Source organism: Struthio camelus, chromosome 20 (genome assembly GCF_040807025.1).
Source record: "Struthio camelus isolate bStrCam1 chromosome 20, bStrCam1.hap1, whole genome shotgun sequence".
NCBI classification, from domain to species: domain Eukaryota; kingdom Metazoa; phylum Chordata; class Aves; order Struthioniformes; family Struthionidae; genus Struthio; species Struthio camelus.
The window spans coordinates 12,256,876-12,278,803 of NC_090961.1; the positions used below are offsets into that span (position 1 = coordinate 12,256,876).

Sequence of the window (21,928 nt, forward strand, 5' to 3'; positions counted from 1 at the left end):
GTTCAGGGATTTCCAAACACCGCAGTGTTTTGGCACTGGAAATACTTCTTCAAGAAAAGTATTTCCCCTGGTCTGTGCTGGGATTGCTGTCCCTCAAGCCACAGCATGTCCCACTGGAGGAGAGACCCTTGCCAAGATCTCCTGGCTTTCTCTGGAGGCTCAGACCCAGGCAGGAGCACAGGGACTGCACCTCCGGGGTACCTGGGGCTGCTGCTTCCTCCTCCATGCCCTGCAGGAGCCAGTTTTCTTTACCCCTCTACCAGCTGGGTCCCCTACGGTGGCTTTTGCTCGTGCTCCCATTGTCGTCCACCCTGTCTCTTGCTGTGCTGTCCCTTCATGGATCCCGCTCTGTTACGCTTACCGCATAATTTCTTAAAATGCTTCAACTCCAGCTGTTTCTCTCAAACCCTCTGGAGCGTGAAAGCAGAGCTGACTTCCCCCCCGGTGCGCTGCTTGCCCGGAGCATCGTGGCGGTGGGTGGCTTGTCCCGGCTCTCCCAGGCAGCGCAACCTGCCCCACACCTCGGCTCAGGCTCTTAATCTGTCTTGGGGCCTGGCCCCACGCCGGTCTGGCGCCTGCTTTTGTCCTGGCTTTTGTGGCCGCACAGTTCAGCTGGATTTGCAGACCTAACCGAGGTGGAGAGCGATGCGGCACCTGGGAAACCCCGCTCCGTCACAGCCGTGAGGCAGGCCCGGGTGACCCCCCGAGCTGTGACTTTGCGGCTTTGTTGGCGTGTATTAGGAATGCCAATGTGTCTGTCAGAACTAGCTTTTCCCTTAGGAAGAAGCTGTGCAGAGGTGTTTGCGGGATGTGTGAGGATTGCTCTGGCTTCGGCAGTGAAAGAGATGTGGGTTTGGGTCTCCTGGCACAGAGCTCTTTCTACCAGGGCTTTGACAGGACTTGACGCGAAGTAAGTGGATAAGCAATCTAGGAAAAAGCCAAGAGTTTGAAGGAGTCGGATTAAAAATTCCCTCCCTATGAACAAAGCAGGCTCGTCGCTGCCTTGGGTTTGGGCCCTGCGGTAGGAGGGGGACGGGACCCCGCACACGCGGCGCGGGGGCGGCAGAAGTGAGCGGGCACATGCCCGCACAGCACCTCTGCCGCCTGCCCTTCCTGACCGTTTGCCGTATTTACGCTCGGCACTTTTGCCCTCGGCAGGGAGGGCGGAAACAGGCCGCGGGGAGAAACCGGAGCGGCAGCTCTGCTCGCACGAGGGCATGAGCACCTATTTGGCTGCCCGGAGCAGGGCAGGGATGTGGCACCCGGAGCTCCCCTACGGCCAGATGGGTTGGGAGGGAGGTGAGCCGGGACGCTGCGGAGGAGAAGCTGCGAGTGTGCCTTGTGCGTCCGTCTCCCGAGGGAGAGGGAAGGCATCCCCGTCTTGCGACTTGCACAGCAGGACACGGGGCTAGAAAAGGCTTCTTGCAGGGCATCTCCCCTCGCGGGTTGGAGGAAGGCGCCTGTCGCCAAGTTGGCCGAGCGTGGCAGCTGGGCCAAATGGGCTGCTTTGGGTCTAGCCTGGTGGGATGGGCTGGACTGCTTGGCTTTTCTAGGCTGCCATCCCGTCTCACAGCCCTGCCTCACCCTGCCTGGCTGTCATGTAAGGCATGCAGAGGGCGTCCTGAACCATGCTCAGCCGCTGTTGTTCTCTGCTTGGCAGCTTGCTGCCCGTTTCCAGCGGTGCAGGGAAGGTTTATAAAGGAACAAGAGCAGGAAAAGGCATTTTTGGCTTACTCGGAGTTCTGCCGTGGTTCTGGTGATCTGGCACAGACTTCACCCCGAATCCCTCTGTCTGGGAAAGCCCCAGCGTGAGCTGGGCGCGAGTCACCGCGTCTCGTTCCAGATGCTGCCTCCAAAAGGGGACCTTGGAATAGGGAAATGGTCCAGTAAAGAGGCAGAAGTGTGGCCCACGGTCTGAGACCTGACATCCCCCCGGCCTCGCACACGATGGATGCTCAGGGTAGACGATGGCTGCAGGAGGAGGCTGGGTGACGTAGGGTGATCTCCCTTACCTTGTCACTCCACCCCCAAGTCTTTAAACCGAAAACAGGTCTGGCAGGAGCAGGTGGAGCCTGTCCTGGAGGAACCTTGCAAACAACTTTGTAAAGCACTGGAGGGTCTTGCAGAGCCCATTTGCCCTTTTGCTGAGCTGAACGTGTTTATTAGGAACACGTATCTCTCCCTGGCGAAGGCAAAGTGACTGCTGCCTTGCTGGGCATGTTAGGAACAAGCTTAGCCTCCCTCTGACAGCACATCCTGGGCTATCTGGGCTCTGCTCTACAGATATTGCCTCCAGCCATGTGGCTGGGAAACACACGGTTTCCCGCTGTTGGCAGTAAGGCAGTGCTGCGTTCCTGCTGGCGAGGCTGCGATCAGGATGTGACCATTGATATTTAACTTGATGATACATTTGGCTGCAGGGCAGGGAGCCCAGAGCTGTGTGAAGTCAGGCATGCAAAATGCAATTTGCCATCCGGACGCTGAAGTGCATCTGTCTCCAAGTTCCCGCAAGGCGCCAGTATTTATAGCATGGGTTTATTAAAGCAAAAATACACCTAAAAAGCTCACCTGTTAATGGGTGCTGTGCCTGGCTGCCTAGCGAGGCTGGGCTGAAGGGGAGGTGCATGGGACTCTGCGGGGAGGGGGCTGGTCCAGTCCCATACCTCGCTCTCCATGACAAGGGAGCGCTGCACAGAGCAGAGCGCCGGTGTAGGAAGATGCCTTCCCTGCCAATTTGGGGCTTAACCATTTCATTTTCTTTCCAGTCATGGAAGCAAAAGGTCTGATGGGAAAGGAGTACCAGACGTGCGACTCCTACGTGAAGGTGGGTTCTCCCAGGGCTCTGCTCGGGGAGCGTCATGCTCTCTTGGGGTTTTGGGGCTGGCTTCACCAAGCATGCTCTGGGCTCCCTTTCTCTTCCCTTTCCTCCTCCATCTCCTGCGCCGAGCAACCTCGGTGTGCAGGCAGATGGCTGGTCTCTCGCCCGATGTCAGAGCCTCTAGCTAGGTCCTCTGCTCTGCTTGTTTGCCTCCATGCTGTGAGCAGGGAGCATCTCCCCTGCAAGCGGCTGCGAGTCAGCGGCCAGCATTTTTGTGCATCAACCCCTGATTTTCTGACTTGCAATTGAAGCTCCTGCTCTTTTCACCTCCCACCTCCTGAAGAGTTTTGTAATTCAATTGCTAGACACACATAGAGTAAAGTGATCTAAACTACCCGTTAGCACAGACTCAGCTGGATCTTTGAGGCTTAGCCATCCATAAAACTGACTCTACCGGTCTCCTGCCGCTGCAGTGGCAGAGCTGGCAGCTGTGTGCCGAGTGTTTGCGTTGAGAGGGCTAACACACTGCTTGCTTCTCTACATAAAGAAGTCGATCGTGCCGGATGCTGACTGGAAATGCAGGCAAAAGACGAAGACTGTGCCAGACAGCAAAAATCCTGTCTTCCATGAGCACTTTCTTTTGTGAGTATGACGGGGCAGAGGTGGCTCTGGCCAATCCCTGGTTCCTGTGGAGTGGTGGGGGAGCTGTGGGGATGCGGGCCTGGGGCAAACTCTCCCATAGCCAAGACCCTGTGTTTGCTTTTGCGTTATTATTATCTGTAACAAACACGCATCATGCATGAGCAGCTCCACTGCTAAGATGAGGAGTGACAGACATTATTCTGCTGTTTCTTATAGCTGAAATGCCGTGAACTTTTGGGCAGAGCTTTGCCGAGGTTCGCAAAGCTGTCAGCACACTGCATAACAGTGGTGCTCCTGCACGGTTGGACTTTCTTGCTGGGTAGGAGTTGGGCAAACACGCTTCGTTTCCTACACCCTGCGCCTGCAATGATACAGGGCATCGATATGAACAAGGAAGGTAAAAGGATTTCGTGCAGCTACAGCATGTCCCTGCATGGTAAAGGAACTGTACGGCATTTAGCATTTTGGTGAAGCTCGTCATTGCTAGCAAACCAGTCTGTGTCACTCAGTATTTAGTCTGGCACGGGATGATTATTTCAGAGCATGAATTGTAGCTTGTTCCTCGTATTTGCCCTTTGATGTTGGATGTGTGTCTTCCTGCACAACTTTTTTCTCCTTCAACCACCTGAGCGGTGTCCCCAGCACCTGCCCAAGGGAGGTCACATCCCTCAGCAGCTGCCTGTCAGGAACAAGCATCTCGCTGTTCAGCGACACCAGTTGGACAGGCGCAGAGCTCCTTGTTATGTAAGACACATGGAGTGGAGCTTGTAGCTTCACTAATGTTAGTAGATTAGTGCACAGCGACTTGTTTGAGAAGGCTGCCGTTTGGGGTGATTGCTGCAGTGCTGCATGGAGGAGAACACCTGCCTCTGAGGAGTGCGAGGGGCTTCCGGCCAAAAGGGCAGCCCTGGCCAAGCGCTCCCAGGCAGAGCAGCGCTCACGGGCTGTCCGCTCTGCTTGTTACAGTCCAGTGCAAGAGGAGGATGAGCAAAAACGACTGCTGGTCACAGTCTGGAACCGAGAGAGAAATTCCAGGTAAAGGGGCTGCTGGGCTGCGTTATGATCTCTTTAAAAGGGGGCTGGCGTGGTAGCAAACCTGCCATCTGCTCTGGCCACCCCATGTGAGCTCCTCCAGCGCGCTGGCCCTTGAGGGCTGGCCCTGACAGGGCTGCCGTGCGTGGTGGCTGCCGGCTGGCGAGGTTGGGAGAGCCGGGCAGTGGGGCTAAGGGCTGCAGGTTGCTGGCTGGGGGCTCTGGCTGGGGTTGTTCTCATGGCTGCCCTGTGCAGCCTGTGCTGGTCGAGCACTGTGCTGCGTGCACGCTGGCGGAGAAGAAATCATTCTCTTGCTGCCCTCTGCCTGTGTTGCTGCTGCTTGGTAGCCCTCAGCCTGGGCAGCGTTAAAAAATTCCCCCCAGCCTGGCTTTCCTGTTACAAGTTCACGTCTTGCAGGTGCAAACATGCAGCAAAGCAGGCAGGCCCCTTTCTGCCCTCTTGGCCACTATGTGAAGGGAAAGGGACTGAGCGACTAAGGACTTTTGCTCCTTCTTGGGGCAAAACAATTAGTGACAAAGCCCAGCAGCAAGGGGTCTGGCACTTTGCAGGCTGTCCTGCCTGCTCAGGTGGGTGGCTTCTGCCTCCTTGGCCAAGCTCCAGCCAGCATCAGGCACCCATGGGTCTTTAGGACTTTGGGAGGTTGGAGGTTTGATGGTACAGGAGGCTTTAATCCAGCTCCTCCTTGCCCCAGTGGCGGTCGAGCAGCGACCCCAAGGCAGCTGTGGGTAAGCCCATGGTAACACCATGCTTGCTCAAAGCATGGGAAGGAGGGAGGCACGTCCTGGGCGCTGGCAGGGATGTTTGTGAGGGTCCCAACGAACGGGTGCATGTGGGGAGCTGATGAGCAAGTTCAGCAAGTGCGTGCTGACTGTTTCTGCCTCTCCTCCAGACAGAGCGAACTGATCGGGTGCATGAGCTTTGGTGTGAAGTCCCTCCTGACCCCGGACAAGGTACCTCTGCACTGCAGCGCAGCGCGTGTGACTGGGGCTGGCCCTCTCAGGTCTGCCGGCAGACATGATGCACCCTCGAGGCATGAGGCAGGAGCAGGAACGGAGATGGCTTCTCTAGTTATGGAGCAATACTCTGAAGGCGTCCAGGGAGGTCCCTGGTTGCATCCCCAGCATTGATGACTGGACTGATGTTGGTGTGACCACTGAAGGCAGGGTTGGGGAGGCCAGGAGAAAATGGATCAAAGGAGGACAAAAGAAGAGTAGCAGCAATTGGGGTTGGACTGGCAGAGAGGAGTGACTCCTGTGAGTCCTGCCTGCCCAACTCACAGTGGGGCTGTGTGGAGTCAGGAGATGGGGCAAACCTTGCTCAGCCTGCTGGCATGTGTCAGATGTGACACATGGCCTCTGGATGGTGGCCGAGCTGAAGCAACAGTGGGGATATGCTCCTTTGAAGAGGGGTCTACCTTTCGCTCTGTGCTCACCAGGACTTCCTCAGCCAAGAAGGTGGTGGGGAGGACAATTGTCGCCTCTCAGGCTGTTCTTGGAGGCCATGGTGCTACCAGGAAGTCTTTGTGCCAGAGTCTATGTCCCCACTGCTGCGGATTTGGTCACAGTGCTGCTGCCCCAGCCAGGCTGCTTCTTGGTAATATAGCTTTCAGGTCAACTGGATTTGCCTTCCTAAAGAAGCCTGCAGGGCTGTTACTATAAATGACTGCTGCTGATCTTCTGAAATACAGGAACTGCTAGGCAGGGACCTGGCTGAGGTGCTTCCAGGCCAGTGTCTGAGACACATCAGCAGCAGATGTGTCACTGGAAGGTGCAAAACTCTGCCTTGGGCAGTTTAAGGGTCACAGGCCCAGAGGCATCTCAGCCACTAGTGGTGAGAGATTTCATCCCTGGAGATAGCCCAAGTCTGGTGTTGGCACATCTGAGAGTATCTAGACAAATCTGGAAGTGCTTTATAAAAGTGTTGATACAGCTCTTGAAGTCTGGAAATTTGCTCCTTAGCAAGAGGTTAAACAGGAGCTATTTGTGGAGATTATCTGAGAAGAGGGCAAGAGATAGGCTGAGCATGGCCTCCTCTGAAAGTCAGACAAGAAGTGAGATTTAGGTTTTATAACAGGGAAGGTAATCAGATGGATCAGCTCGAATCTGCAGCTCTCCCCAGGAAGCACCTCTGCTCTGCAGAGGCGGAAGGCCAGACCAGATCACAATGGTCATGTTTGCCTCCCCCAGAGATGTCTCCTCCTTGCCAAATACTGGCAGTGAGTTTCACAGGCTGTGATTGCATGCAGAAAAGCAGGAGTGTCCGCATGTGTAGCTGCACCCATGCACAGCCCCAAGTCACCCTATCCTCATGGGACAGGGGATGGAAGGAGGATGCTGGGAGCATGTGGTCCTGCTAGCTGGGGCTGAGACGAGCTGGACCTGCTTCCTAGGCTCTGCTGCAGGACCCCTTCTCCCCACCCCCATTTGTCCCAATATGGATTTAAATCACTCGTCTTTAAATGGACCACTTCCTCTTGCTTGTGGGAATGTGATTCCTGCAACCTCGTTGGACTCCTGGGCTTGGTCCAGGATGGTTGGTGCCTGCAGCCGCTGCCAGCTCCCTGGGGAGCTATGGGAGACAGTGGCAGCTCCCAGGAAGGGAGACAATCCTTCCCTTCCCAGGAGGCATCCCAGGAGTCAAGGCCGTCTCTGTCCCCTTGGCTGCTAAGGTGGTCTTGGTCACATGGAAATGGGATGTGGGTGAAGGGAGCTCCACTGCGGAGCACCCAGCATTGCTGAAGGTTGGTTTGGCATCCTCCTTTGGTGGTAATGCCAGAGCTGTGTGCTCCTTGCAGGACTGTCAGCCACTGCAAACCTGATGGGGACAGTTTTACTGGAGACTGGCTGGTTTCCTGCACCCTGCTGTCTCCCTCTAAAACCCTAGCAGCTTATTAGTGTCATGATGGTTGGTCCCTCCTTGCGGTAAGACAGGAGTGTAGCAGTTCCCGTTCCGTAGGAGAAGTGCTCTAGGCCATGCCTCAGTGTGCAGGCGTACCTTGGGGGGGTGGGGGGGAGTCTTTGTGCTCTGGCTCATGGTGCCTTCTACCTTGGGAGCCTTTTGGGGCTATGGGAAACCGGAGTGAGTTAAACGGGGCTGAATTTCTCCAGCACCCAGCAGGTTCAGTGGCTCTCCATGGTCAGCATGCTTGGGTAACGCGGGCACTACTTGGGGGCTTCACAGTGCCACATGGAAGGTAAAGCACACATAGGGCCAATGGTGCCTGCCCCTGCGTTGAGCAGCTTCTCTATTCCCACCCAGGAGATCAGCGGCTGGTACTACCTCCTTGGGGAGGACCTGGGCAGGACCAAGCACCTGAAGGTGGCTACCCGGCGGCTGAAGCAGAGCAGAGGTGCGTCTCCCCCAGGAATGTCCCAGGGTGTGTTGGCATAGCTTGGAAGGGGAGTTAACCTTATTTCCATACCTGGCCTGACATGGAGCAGCCCTTAGCCCTGTCACATCCCAGCAGGATAGGGTTCCTCCCCTGTGGGCAGGTGGGCTGTGTTGCGTTGCATCCTGGGGAGATTCGGGCTTGGAGGCAGGCAGCACTGTCCGAGCCAACTGCCCTCTTGTGCATGCCAGCAGCCCAGGAGCTGTGTTCAGGAGCTGAAATCAGGAGGATGCACCCAGAAATGTTCACTGGCAGTGATGGAGAGGAGCCAGCATTGCCATCTCCCCATCTGGTGGGCATTGCTCACCAGAGTCCAGCCCAGCTGCTCATATCCTGTGCCTTGATGAGCACTTCTCAGCCCCGTGATGCTCAGCAGGCAGGCGTGGAGGAGATCCTGGCCAGTTTGGTGGGCCCTGCACAGGCACTGGGCTCCTCCCTTTGCTATTCACTCCTGCTTTGCCCTTGGTTGTCTGTGGTTCTCCCTGGGGCACCGATTTCGCAGCTGCGTCTCTCCCTCTTGCTGGGTTTGTCACTGCCTCTTCCAGTCTCCCAGTCCTTGGTATTAGGGCTGATCCTGTTGCTGAACTCTGGCTCCGGGGTCTGTGCAGGCTGGTGGTGAGCTTTTTTTCCTGCCCCGGTCTCTATGCCATGCTGCCAGGCTGCATGGAGCTGGACAGGCAGCTGCAGAGCAGGGTGAGGCAGCAGCACCCGTCCCAGATGTGCACCAGCTGCCACCATGCAAGGCTGCCCCCAGCCTGGAGGAAACCTCTCCCTGACGTGCAGAGATCTTACAGTGCCTGGACATGGCGTGGAGGGAGAGGGACCCTCAGGAGCCCCAGGCTGACGCGGCCTTTCCCTCTGTCTTGTAGAGCCGGCACTGGGAAGCCAGGGCACAGCGTGGGAAAGCCAGGACGCTGCGAACATGGAGCAGCTGAAGGTGGGTGCAACTGGGCTCTGACCCACCAGGGGCGTGGAGACCCAGCCAGAGCTGGGAGCTGGCAGGCAGGGGAGCCCACCTGGAGAAGTTTCGAACTAGCTAGCGGGCTGGCATAATAAGAACGGTGCTGAGGTGGGAGCTGCCGAGAGGACGGCTATGTCCGTCTCCCTACCAACACCACAACTTTTATAGGCAATTAATAATCCCAGTCACGCGCTGATAAGCCGAGGTGGGCGATGTGGGTAGTAACCGCTCGTTTGCTCCATGCTGTGGTATAGCAACCTCATGGCTTCCCAGTACGTTGCCACAGAGACAAGGCACCAGCCGTCGGGCCTGGGAGCGACGGGAGCAGGCTGCCGGCTGGCTGGCGCCCCGCTGTGCCATTCGACGGCAGGCCCCGTCCTGCGCCGCGTCCCCGCGGACAGGCGGCGTCGGCTCCCCTCCTCCTTCCAGAGCTCTTTGCTCGGGGAGGGGAAAGACCCGCGGTGGAGCCTCGGTGATTTATAGGAGAGGCAAGGATGGGAAATGGGAACGCAAACACAAGGCCCGCGTCGGAAATCGGGCTCAACAGGCCCCATGATTTATCTACGTTGAATTCCGCTTTGCTGCTTCCCTCAGCCGCATTTTCAGTTATTTGTTTTAAAGCGTACGACTGAGCAAGACAAACAAAGCCAGCGCCTCTCTCCCTCCCTTCCTCTCCAGCAGTCGCCACTGACTTGAAAGATGGTAGCTGGGAAGGAAGGCTGTTCCTCCTTCCAGCCGGGGCCGGCGGCGAGGCGCGCCGGGACAACGCGCCCGGAGCAGCGCCTCCGCCGGCCCCGCCACGCTCCGGGTCTCCCGGGAGCGCTGGGGCTCCTCGTGCCCCCGCCCCAGCCTCGCTTGCCTTGCTTCAGTGGCTGCTGTGGAAGGGTGTTAAGCCTGGTTTATCCCTGCGGAGGAGGGCGGAAGGTGTTTTCTCCTCCTTTCCAGCCCCCTTTCCAAGGGGATGCACTGCGACTCTGGCAGTGTGGGCTGCACAGTGCAAAGACTCCCCGCGTCCCGCTTTGCGCCCTGCTGCTGGCTGGGTTAAGAGTTTCTCTTTGTCTTTCATTGCGAGATTAAGCCATGGGTGCAATTCAATTAACCCGTAAGCTCCCCCCTCTGCGACTCCCTGAACACAAAGCGTCGGGACGTGCGTATCTTCTGGGTCTGTGCTTTAAAAAACAAACTCTCTTTTTTTTTTTTTTTAAACCCCTCTCTTATCCTCTGACATGTAATGAGTGCAAGACGTCTTTTTAATGAAGTGAAGCTCGCGCAGCCGGTGCCTGTGAACCGCTGCTTAAACATCCTCAAAGTGTTTGTGAGAACGTTGCAATAACAAAGTGCTCCGGGCCGCCGGAGAATGCAGTGGGAACAAAAGCCACATCAACAGAGAAGGGACTAGGGAATACTAAATAGTTGACAGGAATTTTAATATAAAACTCTCTCTCTTCCTTGTCACTTAGGGTTTTCAGGAAGCCCTCTGGCTTATCGTAAAGCGGCATACAGCACAGACAGGGGCTGGGGAGGTGAAAGGTGGCTTCCTGCCATTCTTCTCTGGAGCTGGGTTCCCATGGGCGGTCATGCCAGTTTTACTGTGGTTTTGTTCCGCACTGCTGTGATACAAGGAGACCAGGATCACTGCTGTGCTGCGAGGGACTGCGTTTTCATGGGCTAACAGTGAGTTTAGGGTTTCCAGCCATGAACCGCTTCAATGGACTCTGCAAGGTGTGCTCGGAGCCAAGATACAGACAGGTCTGTGCAACCCCGATGCAATCGGACCGTGGGATAATCCACGTGCCAGCGTGTGTGTGCCTGTTGCTGAAAGTCTGGGTTAATTTTAAGAGGGTCTCTGGGCTTTCTCCCTCTTTTCGGGTTCTGTATGTGCTGTTCCTGGGGTGTTGATCTGTTAGGAATGTTTTGTCAATAATAATATTGGAAATCTAAGGAAAATGCCTTCAGATAGGCACCGCTGATCTCTGCCTGCTGCTGTAGTGTGTAAAAGCAGACAGACGGAGACAGTTTACTGTGTAACTTAAGGGTGCAACTCAGCACGCAGACTACGGCAGCACTAAGCTGAGAGGTTTTAATCTCAATTTACTGCTCATTTGGGCAGAGACAGGCACAGCGGGCCACTAAGTCTCTGCCAGTCTGCTGCTATCTCTTTTTCTTTACATTGTTTTAGCATGAGTGCATTTGGGAACCAAGTGTTTCTTGAAGCTGGTTACAACTGACAGTGACTTAAGCGGTATCGCTGCACTCTGTAAAAGCCCGTGCAAGCTCCCTCGGACCCGCTCTGCGTGTGACTCTGGGCGCTGAGCAGAGATTCCTCATTCGCTTTGCTTGCCCGGTCCCAGTATCCTGTGCTTTTGCATGCTGTTTTCCCGCATGGCCTGGAACAAGGCTCCCAGCTCACTGCCAGCTTTTCTCTGCATTCCCATGTTAATCTCCCATTTCATAGTAAAGCTGCAGTAGGGGACAGTGTATGCTAGAAATTGGGAATTGCACAAAGAATCAGCTTAATTAAAAATGCCTGCTCCTTATCAGGGCTATAGACACTGGGTTGTGCAGGAATGCTGCTCTGCTTTGCATTAATGACAGCTGACTGTGATTTGTGTCTTAGACCTCCTCGATCCTCTATTTTGGAAATCTCTTCTGCTCCTTTCTCCTAAGTTATGGCTACAGTGAGCCTGTGCCCACCATGGTACTGGAGTCCCACACCATCTTGTTGCCCACCTTTAAGCTTCGATCTCATATTCATGTTTCTTACTTAGCTGCGTGCCCAGTGGTGAAAAAGGATGCTCAGTTCCCTGTTAACGGTTGCGGTGGTGGGAGCTGAGACGTGAAGCACCAGCAGTGGGTAGCTGGTTATTCAGTGACACAGGGAACAGGTCTCCGTTGGTGGTGGATGAGAGCCAGCCAAGGAGAAGGAGTGAGATATCTCTCGGCATGGGGAAAGCTTTGGCTTGAGAAGGGAACGCGGAGTCTCTGTGCAGGAGAGATCCTGGGCTGGATCACAAAGTGCTGATGGTAACACTTTGCAGAATGCCCTGTGCCCTGTGCCCTGTATTTAAGCAAGATATGGGGTTGGTTCAAAGGTGCCGAGCCACAAGTGGCCTTTTAAGGATCCACCAAAGTCCAGGGAGAGAAAATACTTAGCGTAGTGGGACTGGACCTACTTTTTGATCCTACTAGGGAGAAAGTGTTTCTCTTTTGAAGCCTGTTTTTCCGTGTTGAGGATGCAAGCAGAGAAAAGGTGCAGAGGAACGAAAGCTTGCTGGGTTTGCCCTCCGCTATAAGAGAGTTTCAAATCAGTTCTCCTTCTTGGCTGCTTATGCTGGCTTCCTCCTCTTCTCTCTGGCTGTTTGTTCTCAAAAATAATATAGGTCAGATGTTAGATTTTTCTTTTCTTTTCTCTGTCAGTGAAACAGGGAACTTGACGAATGTCTTGGGGAATAATCAGGTATTTACAGGAACAGTCACACTGAGCTCCTGCTGGAAGCCAATGTCAAAAAAATAAATATTGTTTTATTAGTAAGCTCACCGCTTCGAGCATCAGGAGGAGAGATGAGTCTAAACGAGGCGATATCCATCCCAGCCAAACTCAGCAGGAGAAAGCATACTCACCCCCGTGAACGTGGTGATGCACGCAGAGCCTGCTGCAGCCCAAATGCCTTATGGACAGGAGCGTGCTGATCCTCCCAGCTTCCCTCTGGAGGAGGGGACTGCTGTTATTTTTGTATTACACAAGTGGAAAATAAATGTTTACGTGACCTGCTTGGAGAAGCCACACTAGAAGTCGCTGTCAGAGCCAGACTGCCAGGTTCCTCTCCTAGCGGCTTAACAGACCTTTCCTCTCACATGCAAGAGTTGAGAGTGGGGACTTGTATATGCTCAATAAACTCGCTGCATGGCGTTACTGTCTGTTGATCCTTGTCATCGATTTTGCATGACTTAATGCCATTTCCATCCTCTTTGGCTGCAGCATGGGAGGGCCCCGTTGTCCTTGGGGTTCGCAAAGCGACAGCGTTCGTCGTGACGTCTCCTTTGAGCTCCACGACCACCTCTAGAAATGCCGTGTTATGGCATTTCTGAAGGCTGTGGGGAAGCTTGGGTGAAGCGGGGGATGCTGGCTGATCTCCTGCAGCGTCTGCTTTCCCGTTTAATGGGATGACTGATGTCTGCTTTCAGATTACAATCCCTCGAGGAAGCGATGGGTTTGGCTTCACAATCTGCTGTGACTCCCCAGTCCGTGTGCAGGCAGTTGACTCTGGTAAGAGATGAGATCATTTTTATCCCCCTTGATTCGAATGAGTCTTTGCTGCTCCTTTTTGCTTCCTGGGTTAGATTGTGTTTCAGAAGCTCCTGTGCCCTACAGGATTCTGCTTACCTCCAGATAATTTCTCTGAATGAGTTCTCTGTAGTTCCTAATGAGTCCAGAGGCCGCTGGGTTAGCTCTGGTTTACTATTTTGGCAGTGTGTTACAGTAATTTGCAGAGATTTTATTCCCTTCCATCTCCAGTCTGAGAAGTATCCAACTGGTCAGGAGACCTATAGGAAGTGTTTGTGTGGGGGGACTTGGACAGAAGCTCAGAAGGGGCTCGTGGTTGCCAGGGCCTGGGTAGCTCCTTCTGATGTGGACCTCCAGGATGGGCTCAGCGTCTCTGTTGTCCCCTGGCTCTTCTGGCCGCACACCAGGAAAGGCAGGCTTTCTCCTTTGAACTGTTGGCAGCGTACCCTCAGCAAAGAGCTGTGTCTCTGTAACTGCTGCCTACAGACCAGAGGAAGAAACCCATCCGTTCACTTTTTGGAGTTTGGACAGAGAAATGGTGCTTTCCTGTTTTTTCCTGATTCCGAATGCTACCATATAATGCATATTTTGTGCAGCAAACGACCCTAGGAGCGTGTTGGGCCCAAGCCCTGTGAAATTCATTGACCTCAAGCCCTGTGAAATTCATTGACCTCAACAGGTTTCAGTTAGTGCATCGGTGATATATTCAAGAGCCAAGAGTACTTAAAACTGAAAAACAAGCGTGGTTCTATGCCTTGTGCAGATTTGTGTCCCCGTATCATAAAGCAGTTGTTTAATAAGATGCAAAGCTATAGTTTCTCATATACTGCAATTACAAATACAAAACAGTACTTTTGTTTTACAACTTTAGATGCATGTGTGCATGGTAGCATACACCAGTGTTTTAATGTTAGAACGATATGATTAATGCTTGCACATGATTAATATGCTTGCAAAGTATTCCCCCCTCCTCAAATTTCAACAACATAAAACTTCATCAGCAGTTTCTATCATTTCAGTTTTTTAATCAAAAGAAATGAACACAAGCTTCCAAAGTTTTCCAAACGTTTTGCCTTGACTGCTTAACATGTTGACGTTTTAACCTGCCAAACCAGTAATGTTTTTTTCTAAATCCTGTTTGTGGTTCCTGAGCATTTTTGGCATTCATTTTGTAAAAACAAAATGAAACAACCCGTGAGGTATTTTTGCAAAAAAATGAACATTCCCCTAGAAAGTTTCTTTTTAGATGTAAAATCTTTTTTTCTGTCCAAAATAATATTTAGCATGCGATTTTTTGACTTTCTCTGAGTTACACCAAGTCCGTTATCACTGAAACACAGCAGGATTTCTTTTATTTTCTATGTGAGAAATAGCTTACAGGTTTGCATGACAAATGTTGGTCCTAGTGTAGAGGTGTGGGTAACATTTGGTCTTCCAGAACATTTCAGCTGGCTTGTCCCAAGCTGCCCAGAAAATCTCTGTGGTCCCCTCAGATGCAGATAGGTGATCAGATCCCATGATAAGGAATGGGGACACCTGCATGTCAGCCATGCAATAAGGGAATAAGGGAATGGTTGGAGTGTGCAGCTTCCATATGATAAAATCTTGAGCACCTCTGGTCTAACGCAGCTCTGCTAAACCCAAAGCATTTAAGAGTGGTGAGTCAGCCCCTGATAGAAAGGTTGTTAAAAAAAGCATTTTGAGGTCTTCTAAAATTTCCCTTCATGCTTTCACATTTATATGTCACCCTTCGAAGGTTTTCTCTAAAAGTGGAAGAAAAAGAAAAGAAAGATTTGACTAGCTGACATCAATAGACTGCTGACTTGTAGCTGCCTAGCTGTGTAAAGGCAAAACCCAGGCCCTCTGGGCTTGGTGGATGGTGTCAATTGGGTCCTGTGTGGATGATCTGCAGGAGGGCTGAGAGGGTGAATTGGCTTTAGACCTGGATCAGCTCGGGGCATAAGGGTAGACTGTAGCTTCCCACTTCTGGAAGGGAAGTCGTATCTCCTCCAGAAAGTTGCACCACACAGCAAGGGGTGTGCACAGGGAGGTCTGGAAACATCTGAGATGTTGCTGTCTGCTGAGCTTTCTGTGCAGGCAGACTCATTTACTTATGGTCGTTATGGGTCTTGGTTTTCCCACAACTTAGAGCAAAGTTTGACAGAAGAAGCTGCTAATTCATTTACTTGTGTCATCCCACTGGCAGACCTGAAGAGAAGGCTATTTGCTTCTTTCCTGCCAAATTCATTACCCACAGGCCCCTGTTGTCCCAGCAGAGAGATGGTGAATGCATCCCCAATCCCAACAGCAGTAGAGCGAGGCTCCCGCTTGTCTCCAAGCACAGGAGTGCAGAGGCCTCTCTGAGCTTCCAGCTTGTGGTGGAGGAGTTTTATGTTCTTGCAATAGCTCTGAGATCAAGTGTATGATTTTGTCCATGCAGTGTATGTGCATGTTGGAGGTGAAGTTCCAGGATCAGCTGGCCCTGCTTCATTTTCAGGGAAGCTGCTTTATATTCAAAAGAGATCAATGCATATCTGAAAGTGCAACAAGCTCGGAATCCGCCTGGGCAAATTGGAAAGGGACCGTAGTGCATGGGCAATGTGTGAGGATGCCACACAGCTAGTATAGACTGTGTCAGCTGCTCTCTTTTACAGCCCCTGGGCTGATCACTCGCTGTGAATATGGCAGCACTTTGCCCAAGGACTGCAGCAGAAACATGGACGCGCCTGGCAGGGAGAGTTATGGTGCTGATTTGCCTAGAACATAAATGGAGAAATTGCCTTCAAATGTGGTAGAGCTGCATGGAGGTGGCTCTGGTTTGTTTAGTAGCCGTAATGTGTCTTCTCTCCATTAGGCGGCCCGGCAGAGAAGGCTGGTCTGCAGCAGCTGGACACCGTGCTGCAGCTGAACGAGCAGCCTGTGGAACACTGGAAGTGCGTGGAGCTGGCACACGAAATCCGGTGGGTATTCACCCAAAGCCAGCCTTGAGCTGAGCTTAGGTGGGATCCCCCCCCAAAGGCAGCACAAGGGCAGTCCGAATCCCTGGCAGATCCACATGGCATTTGTGGGTAGAGCAGGAGGAAAAGGGATCCAGCCACACAGGAGATGGGGCCTGAAAGGGGTGACTGAGGGGCTACAACAGAGAGGTCTCCTCAGATAACCTGGGAAGGGGCTGGGTGGTCTTGGAAGGGTTGTGGCACTGTATGGAGGTAACTGAAAGGTTGGGGGCGGGGAGCTGAACTTTCAAGGAATACAAAAGGAGTCTTGGAGAGCTCAGGGCAAGGGGAAATGTCCGGGGTGATTGCAGGGAGACTGCCAGTGAAACGTTTGAGTCTCAGAGAGGTTCAGCAAGGGACGCGTGTCTTCTAGCTGCGGGAGAGGGAGTTTTGGGGAGGACAGGTCTATAAAGTGATGTGGAAGAGTCCATCAGTGCAGGGCTCCGGGATAAGCAGTTTGAGGGAGCTCTGGGTAGGGTAGCAGGAGCTTTGAGTGGCTACAGGAAGGGGAAGGCTTTGTGGAGGCAGGAGATTGGGAAAGGACTCTTTGGAGGGGAAGAGGAAGGGATGTTTAAGTGGATTCAGGTGCTGAGGAGGGAAGAACAGGAGGGAGGCATTAGGGAGGGAGGCAGGACCTGCAGGGCATATGGCTGGCTGAGTGCCTCAGGGTGTTTCACTCCCTGCCGTTCTGTCTCTGACCTGCCCCATGGCATCTCTTTCAGGAACTGTCCCACTGAGATCATATTACTGGTCTGGAGGCTTGTCCCACAGGTCAAGTCATCAGGAAATGAAGGCATGATCCGGAGATCGTCCTGCAAGTCTGCCTATGACCTCCAGTCACCACCTAACAAGCGGGAAAAAAACAGCACCATGCCTCTGCGGCCTGAGCAGCGCCAGAGTTGCCACATACTGTATGACGGGAGTGACGGGCTGGTGCTGAACGGCTGGGAGAGGTACACGGAGATTGGGAAGCGGAGCCAGAACACCATGCCACCCCTGTCCCGGGTACCCTCTACTGGGGACAAGAACTACATCATCTTAGCGCCTTTGAACCCAGGGAGTCAGGTATGGCTGCTTTTGAGCACCACGCTCAAGTTAGTGCACCTAATTTTTGGCTGTGCTTGCTGGGTTCTCTCCTGGCCTGCGCTTCAGTCTTACCAAGCATCATCTCTGTATGTTGTATAGAGCGCATGCCATGTTTTCAAGCCAGAGCTGTGTCCCCAGGGGGACCTTTTACTGTATTCTGAAAGCAGTTATCACTAGGACTGTAGAGCTGAGAATAACCTGCTGCTTCTTCCCAGGGACCACTCAAAGGGTAAGAGTATGGGAAGTGTTTCCACTGCATAGGCCACAGTGCAAGCCATTGCTCTCATTTTCTGCTGGTAATAGGGCAAAAATGGTTTTCACCTGTCTCTGAAGTGCTTTGGGTTTGCTGGGTTTGACATGCTGAAATTTGCTGTTTGTTATTTTAAAATCTATCCAGAGCCTACTTAAGGTGACTGTGTCCTTTGCGGGTTGTGTCTTACAGCTGCTGAGGCCTGTCTATCAAGAGAACAATGCTACTGTGGGTAAGTTGCTGATGTGCTGAAGAAGCTGCTCTGAACATCCAGCCGAGCTGGAAGCTGGGATTTCTAGTGCTAAGGAATCCTTGCTCTGTGATCTTACTCTGCAGTGCAGCAGGGGCATCCCTCAGGTTTTCAGGACAGTGGCAGGAGCTGGGGCTCTTGGCAATAATATTGTCCCACTCTTTGGGTCAGACATAAAATCAAGAACCCTACAAACAAGCACATAAGAGATCAGAGCTGCTAAAGGTCTCTGTTGGAGCTCATGGAGTGGCTGTAGAAGAGAGGCTAGTGGTGTGGGCTTTCTATCAGGGGCGTGACAAAAGCTGTAGTGAAATTTGTCAGGGGAAGAGCAGAGTCATTGGATTACTGTGTTCTGTGCAGGAGAATCACTTCTTGAACAGCACTGGTGGTGCTAAATGAGGAGGAATGTTCTTTGAGTCCTGCTTGGATCCTGACACATGTCCTTGTGCGGGGGCCTTGTTTCACCTTTTGTTAAAGGTAGATAATGCTTGTCCTCTCTTGCAAAGTGCTCTGAGATTGAGGACAAGCAACGCTAAGTATGGTTGTTGAGGCAGTTCCCTGGATGTATACATGGGCCTGGCTGTGACATGTTTCCCTTCGCATACATCATGCGGTGCTGGGGGTGCTCATATTCTGGTCCTTTGCTTTGAGGTTCATTTTGTTACTAAGAGAGTGAGGATGGCCATGAATCAGATTTGTACAAACAGTAGTGCAGATTGTAGTGCCAGGTCTGGGGAAAGCTCATTTTCTTGAGCTGCTGCAACATCTCGGGTAGGCCCCGGGCCAGCTCCTTGTGAAATCCCTTTGAAGCGTGTGCTCACTTTGTACAGCAGATCTGCTGGGTCTTCCCTGAGAATGGAGTGTGGATGGGCTTGCAGAAAAATCGGGGTGAGGCGTGCAGCAGTGCTGGGGACTGCATGAATCCTAGATTGGGAAGCGGGAGCGGAGGCTAAGATGAGTTCTCTGCAACCTGGCTGTCAACAGGTAGCTGTCTCTTGGAGTGGAAAATCAGGGACAGAAAAACCCCAAGAACAGTGAGGTGCTCCTCAGGGTGATCACTGGGCGCTTTTGAGCTTGTTAAAGAAATTGCAATTTTTGGCACACCCAACTTCGTGCAGAAACCACTCTTGTCTGGCCATTAATTTGGGAGCTCTGGGAAGCAGCAGGAGACTTTCACTCTGGCCTGTTCGAATGATCATAGGATGAGCTGTATGTCCATAGCAGAGCTGAGCTCCCAGATATGGTCTCCAAGGAATATCTTTGACTTAGCAGTTTCTCCTGGCGTGGTCACAGCTGTCAGACCAAGGTTTCCAGCTAGACTGTTGTGCACTCTCTGTCATGGTGGGGCAGTGCCCGTAGTAGGCAGAATGTGGGGCTGGCAAAGCTGTGGTGGGGATGCCAGCGGAGTGAACAGCGTGGGTCCAAGGCCCCAGTGCCTTCGAGTCTTCCAGTGCTTGAGCTCTGCAGCCAAAAGAATTTTCCTTAGCTGAAATGTAGGGGATGTTTTGTACCGTGGATAATTGCAACTCTTTCCTGCTGTTTGTAGATCCTGTGAAAAGATGGGCTGAGCCACAGGGGCTTCTTTTTACAGCAGGGTGGAATTTGAAAGACTCGGGCTTCTTTCCTTAGCAATTTTGTAATGATTATGTTCAGTTTATTTAACATTAAGTCTTCAGAGAGAAGATGATGCTAGTTAACGTGAACAGTGATTAAATGAGGCAGTACGGAGCTAGCCACCAGTCACGTTGTGGCGGGAACTGAAGCTTCGGGCAGACTGGTTGCATTTCTGCACCAGAGCACAGAAGGTCAGGCTTGTGCAGATGATTTCAAATGAAATGAGGTGATTTAGGAGTAAGAGGAAAAAAATAAATCCTGGGCTGCCTAGACAGGTTGTATCTATCCTGTGTTGAGCGGTTTCTTGTGCTTTGATTTTAGCTGGCAGTGCAACCATGAGAAAAGGAAAAGAGTAAATGTCATGATTATTGCACTTAGAGGTGGAAACAACCTGTTAGGTCACAAGGGCCACCCCCCTGCCAGAGCAGGCCATTAAAGCAAATGGTAAACAGTCGGTCCGGTTTGCCAACGCAGCACGGTCTGGCTCTGCTGGCGTTTATCTGAAAGTAAACATGCTACTTCCTAATACTTAATGGAGTATGTAATGTTTGGTAGGTTCATATATTTGTTTTGGACCAGACCCTATCTGCTCTGAGCCATGTTCAGAAGTGTTTTGGCCCATTTCTGCTCAGGAAGGTTATGGATATCTGTTGTGGTGCAAAGGCAGAAGCCACCGTGCTGGGAACTGCTCTGGCCTGGGGCTGGGTGGCTGGGAGGGAGGGAGGGATGCTCAGGGGTCTCTGCTGGGACACCACTCTAGCAGGGATGCTACAGGAGGATTTGCTCACATTTTCCTGAGACCCTTCTGCTGGTGAGGGCCCTGGGCTATATCCAGCTTCTCACTCACATGTGTTAAAAATCCAAGTGGTGGGTCTTGGATAGGTCTGCCTGCCGGAGCTAGGCTTGTTTGGTTCATCAGCTTTGCGAGGGAGGGAAATGATAAGATTGTTTTTTTTTTTTTTTCCCCCAGTGGGACTTTTCTGAAGAAAGCGTAAATTTTTGCTTGGAGAAACATGCAGTTCTCTTTGGAGTTGTGTTGCTCACAGGTTTCAGGAGTGAGCGCCAGTTGCTAGTGCCCAGCGGGACGTGGTCTGGGGCGAAGGGCTCCTGGAGACCCTAAACCTGTCCCATCTTCTGCTTCTAGCATGGCAAGTCCTGCTGCTGCTGTAATGGGACTTGGTGTACGATGGGGGAGATCTGTGCCATGGGCCTAGGGCCCTTTATCTGTCTTGCATCTTCTAGTGCTCTCATGTCACTGCGAGTCTTCCTAGGGTGTATTAGCTTCAATAGCTCCCATTCTTCCCCTGAAGTCGTCTCTCGAGTATTTGTAGGCAGCACGTGTATTCCTCCAAAGCCTTTGCTGTGCAAGACTACGTGAGCCATGTAGAGCTCTTCTGGTCTCATAGCCCCTACTCCACCCTACCAACCCTTCTCTGAGCTTGTTCTTGTTTGAATTCAGCTGTGACCATCAGGGACGGCCAGAATTGTACACAGGGTCATTCATGGGTCACTAGAGAACAGCAAGGCCCTTGGGCCTAATGGATCTTACATTAATAATAGGAAATATTTCACAGCTGCTCCCTGTTTGACAACCTTGCTGGACTAGGACATGTGAGAGCAGAGCAGCAGAGTGGGCAGTTCCTTTCCGGCTCTGCTCCCATGTGTTGGTCTCAGCTTGGCTCCCCTTTCATGGGATGACCCTGGGGAGGAGGCTGTGTCTAAAGCCGTCCTTAGCGCTGGTGTTTGCTGCTGCCAGCATATCGCCCACCAAACTATTTGGTTGCATTAGTCCCTGCATTCATCTCCTGTGTGGGAGGTAGGTGGCATTGTTGATTATTATCAATAACAATTGATAATCCTGTGATTAAGAGCAAGTCAGAGATTCTGACCAGTTTGACCCACCACTTGATGTCACCTGCTCTGGGAATGATGTAGACCGGCAGGCTTAGAGCAAGCCGCAGATGCTGGAGTTGGCTTGCTGGGAAATGTCATAGCTCTGCTCGACCAGCTGAGGCAGGAGGCCGCAAAGGAAAGCTGCTGTGCAATCCCCCTTCTGAGTAAGGATAACGGCTTTCTGCTGGGAAGTGGGGCAGAGCAAAAAAAACCAGTCAAGCTGCCCAGACTTTTTCCAGCAGTGAAATGTAATGCTGAAAATCAGTGGTCATGTTGTGCCAGCCTCAGGCAAAATGAGGTCATCCTTTATAAATACACCCCTGCATCTGCGTAACTGTCACATCCCTGGGAGCAATTTGGGAAGGCATGGATTGATCCCATGCTTATGACTGTATTTATTACCTCTGCCCCTTTCTCTGCCATCTCCAATATCAGTATCTCCTAAAAGCTATGAATAAAAAGCAAAATGTCTCCCCTGTGGTGTGAAATTCTTGCACTTTGCATACCCAGAATGGGTAAGTCCAATCCAGAGCAGACAGGACATCTTCCGGTATTTTCCCCCCTCTCTGCTCCTTAATAGGTGTTTTTTGCCCCACTGGCAAGGGAAGGTTCATAGTTCAGTAGCACATTTCCCTGATGGTAGAAACTACCTTGGTGCTAGGTGTGATTCAAGAATGGTCATTTAAGGTCAT

The 21,928-nt window shown here is 52.4% G+C and overlaps 1 protein-coding gene across 3 annotated transcripts in view; it reads left to right on the top strand.

Annotated features, from left to right (window-relative positions):
• RGS3 (regulator of G protein signaling 3) overlaps window positions 1-21,928 on the top strand; it is a 95,292-nt gene that overhangs the window by 14,985 nt on the left and 58,379 nt on the right. For all 3 annotated transcript variants that reach the window (XM_068915179.1, XM_068915180.1, XM_068915181.1), the window contains 10 exons: window positions 2,766-2,824; window positions 3,366-3,460; window positions 4,427-4,495; window positions 5,403-5,463; window positions 7,772-7,862; window positions 8,771-8,838; window positions 13,048-13,129; window positions 16,002-16,107; window positions 16,866-17,208; window positions 17,672-17,711. In XM_068915179.1, coding sequence (XP_068771280.1) covers window positions 2,766-2,824; window positions 3,366-3,460; window positions 4,427-4,495; window positions 5,403-5,463; window positions 7,772-7,862; window positions 8,771-8,838; window positions 13,048-13,129; window positions 16,002-16,107; window positions 16,866-17,208; window positions 17,672-17,711 — 1,014 coding nt within the window. The remainder of the gene's footprint in view (window positions 1-2,765; window positions 2,825-3,365; window positions 3,461-4,426; window positions 4,496-5,402; window positions 5,464-7,771; window positions 7,863-8,770; window positions 8,839-13,047; window positions 13,130-16,001; window positions 16,108-16,865; window positions 17,209-17,671; window positions 17,712-21,928) is intronic.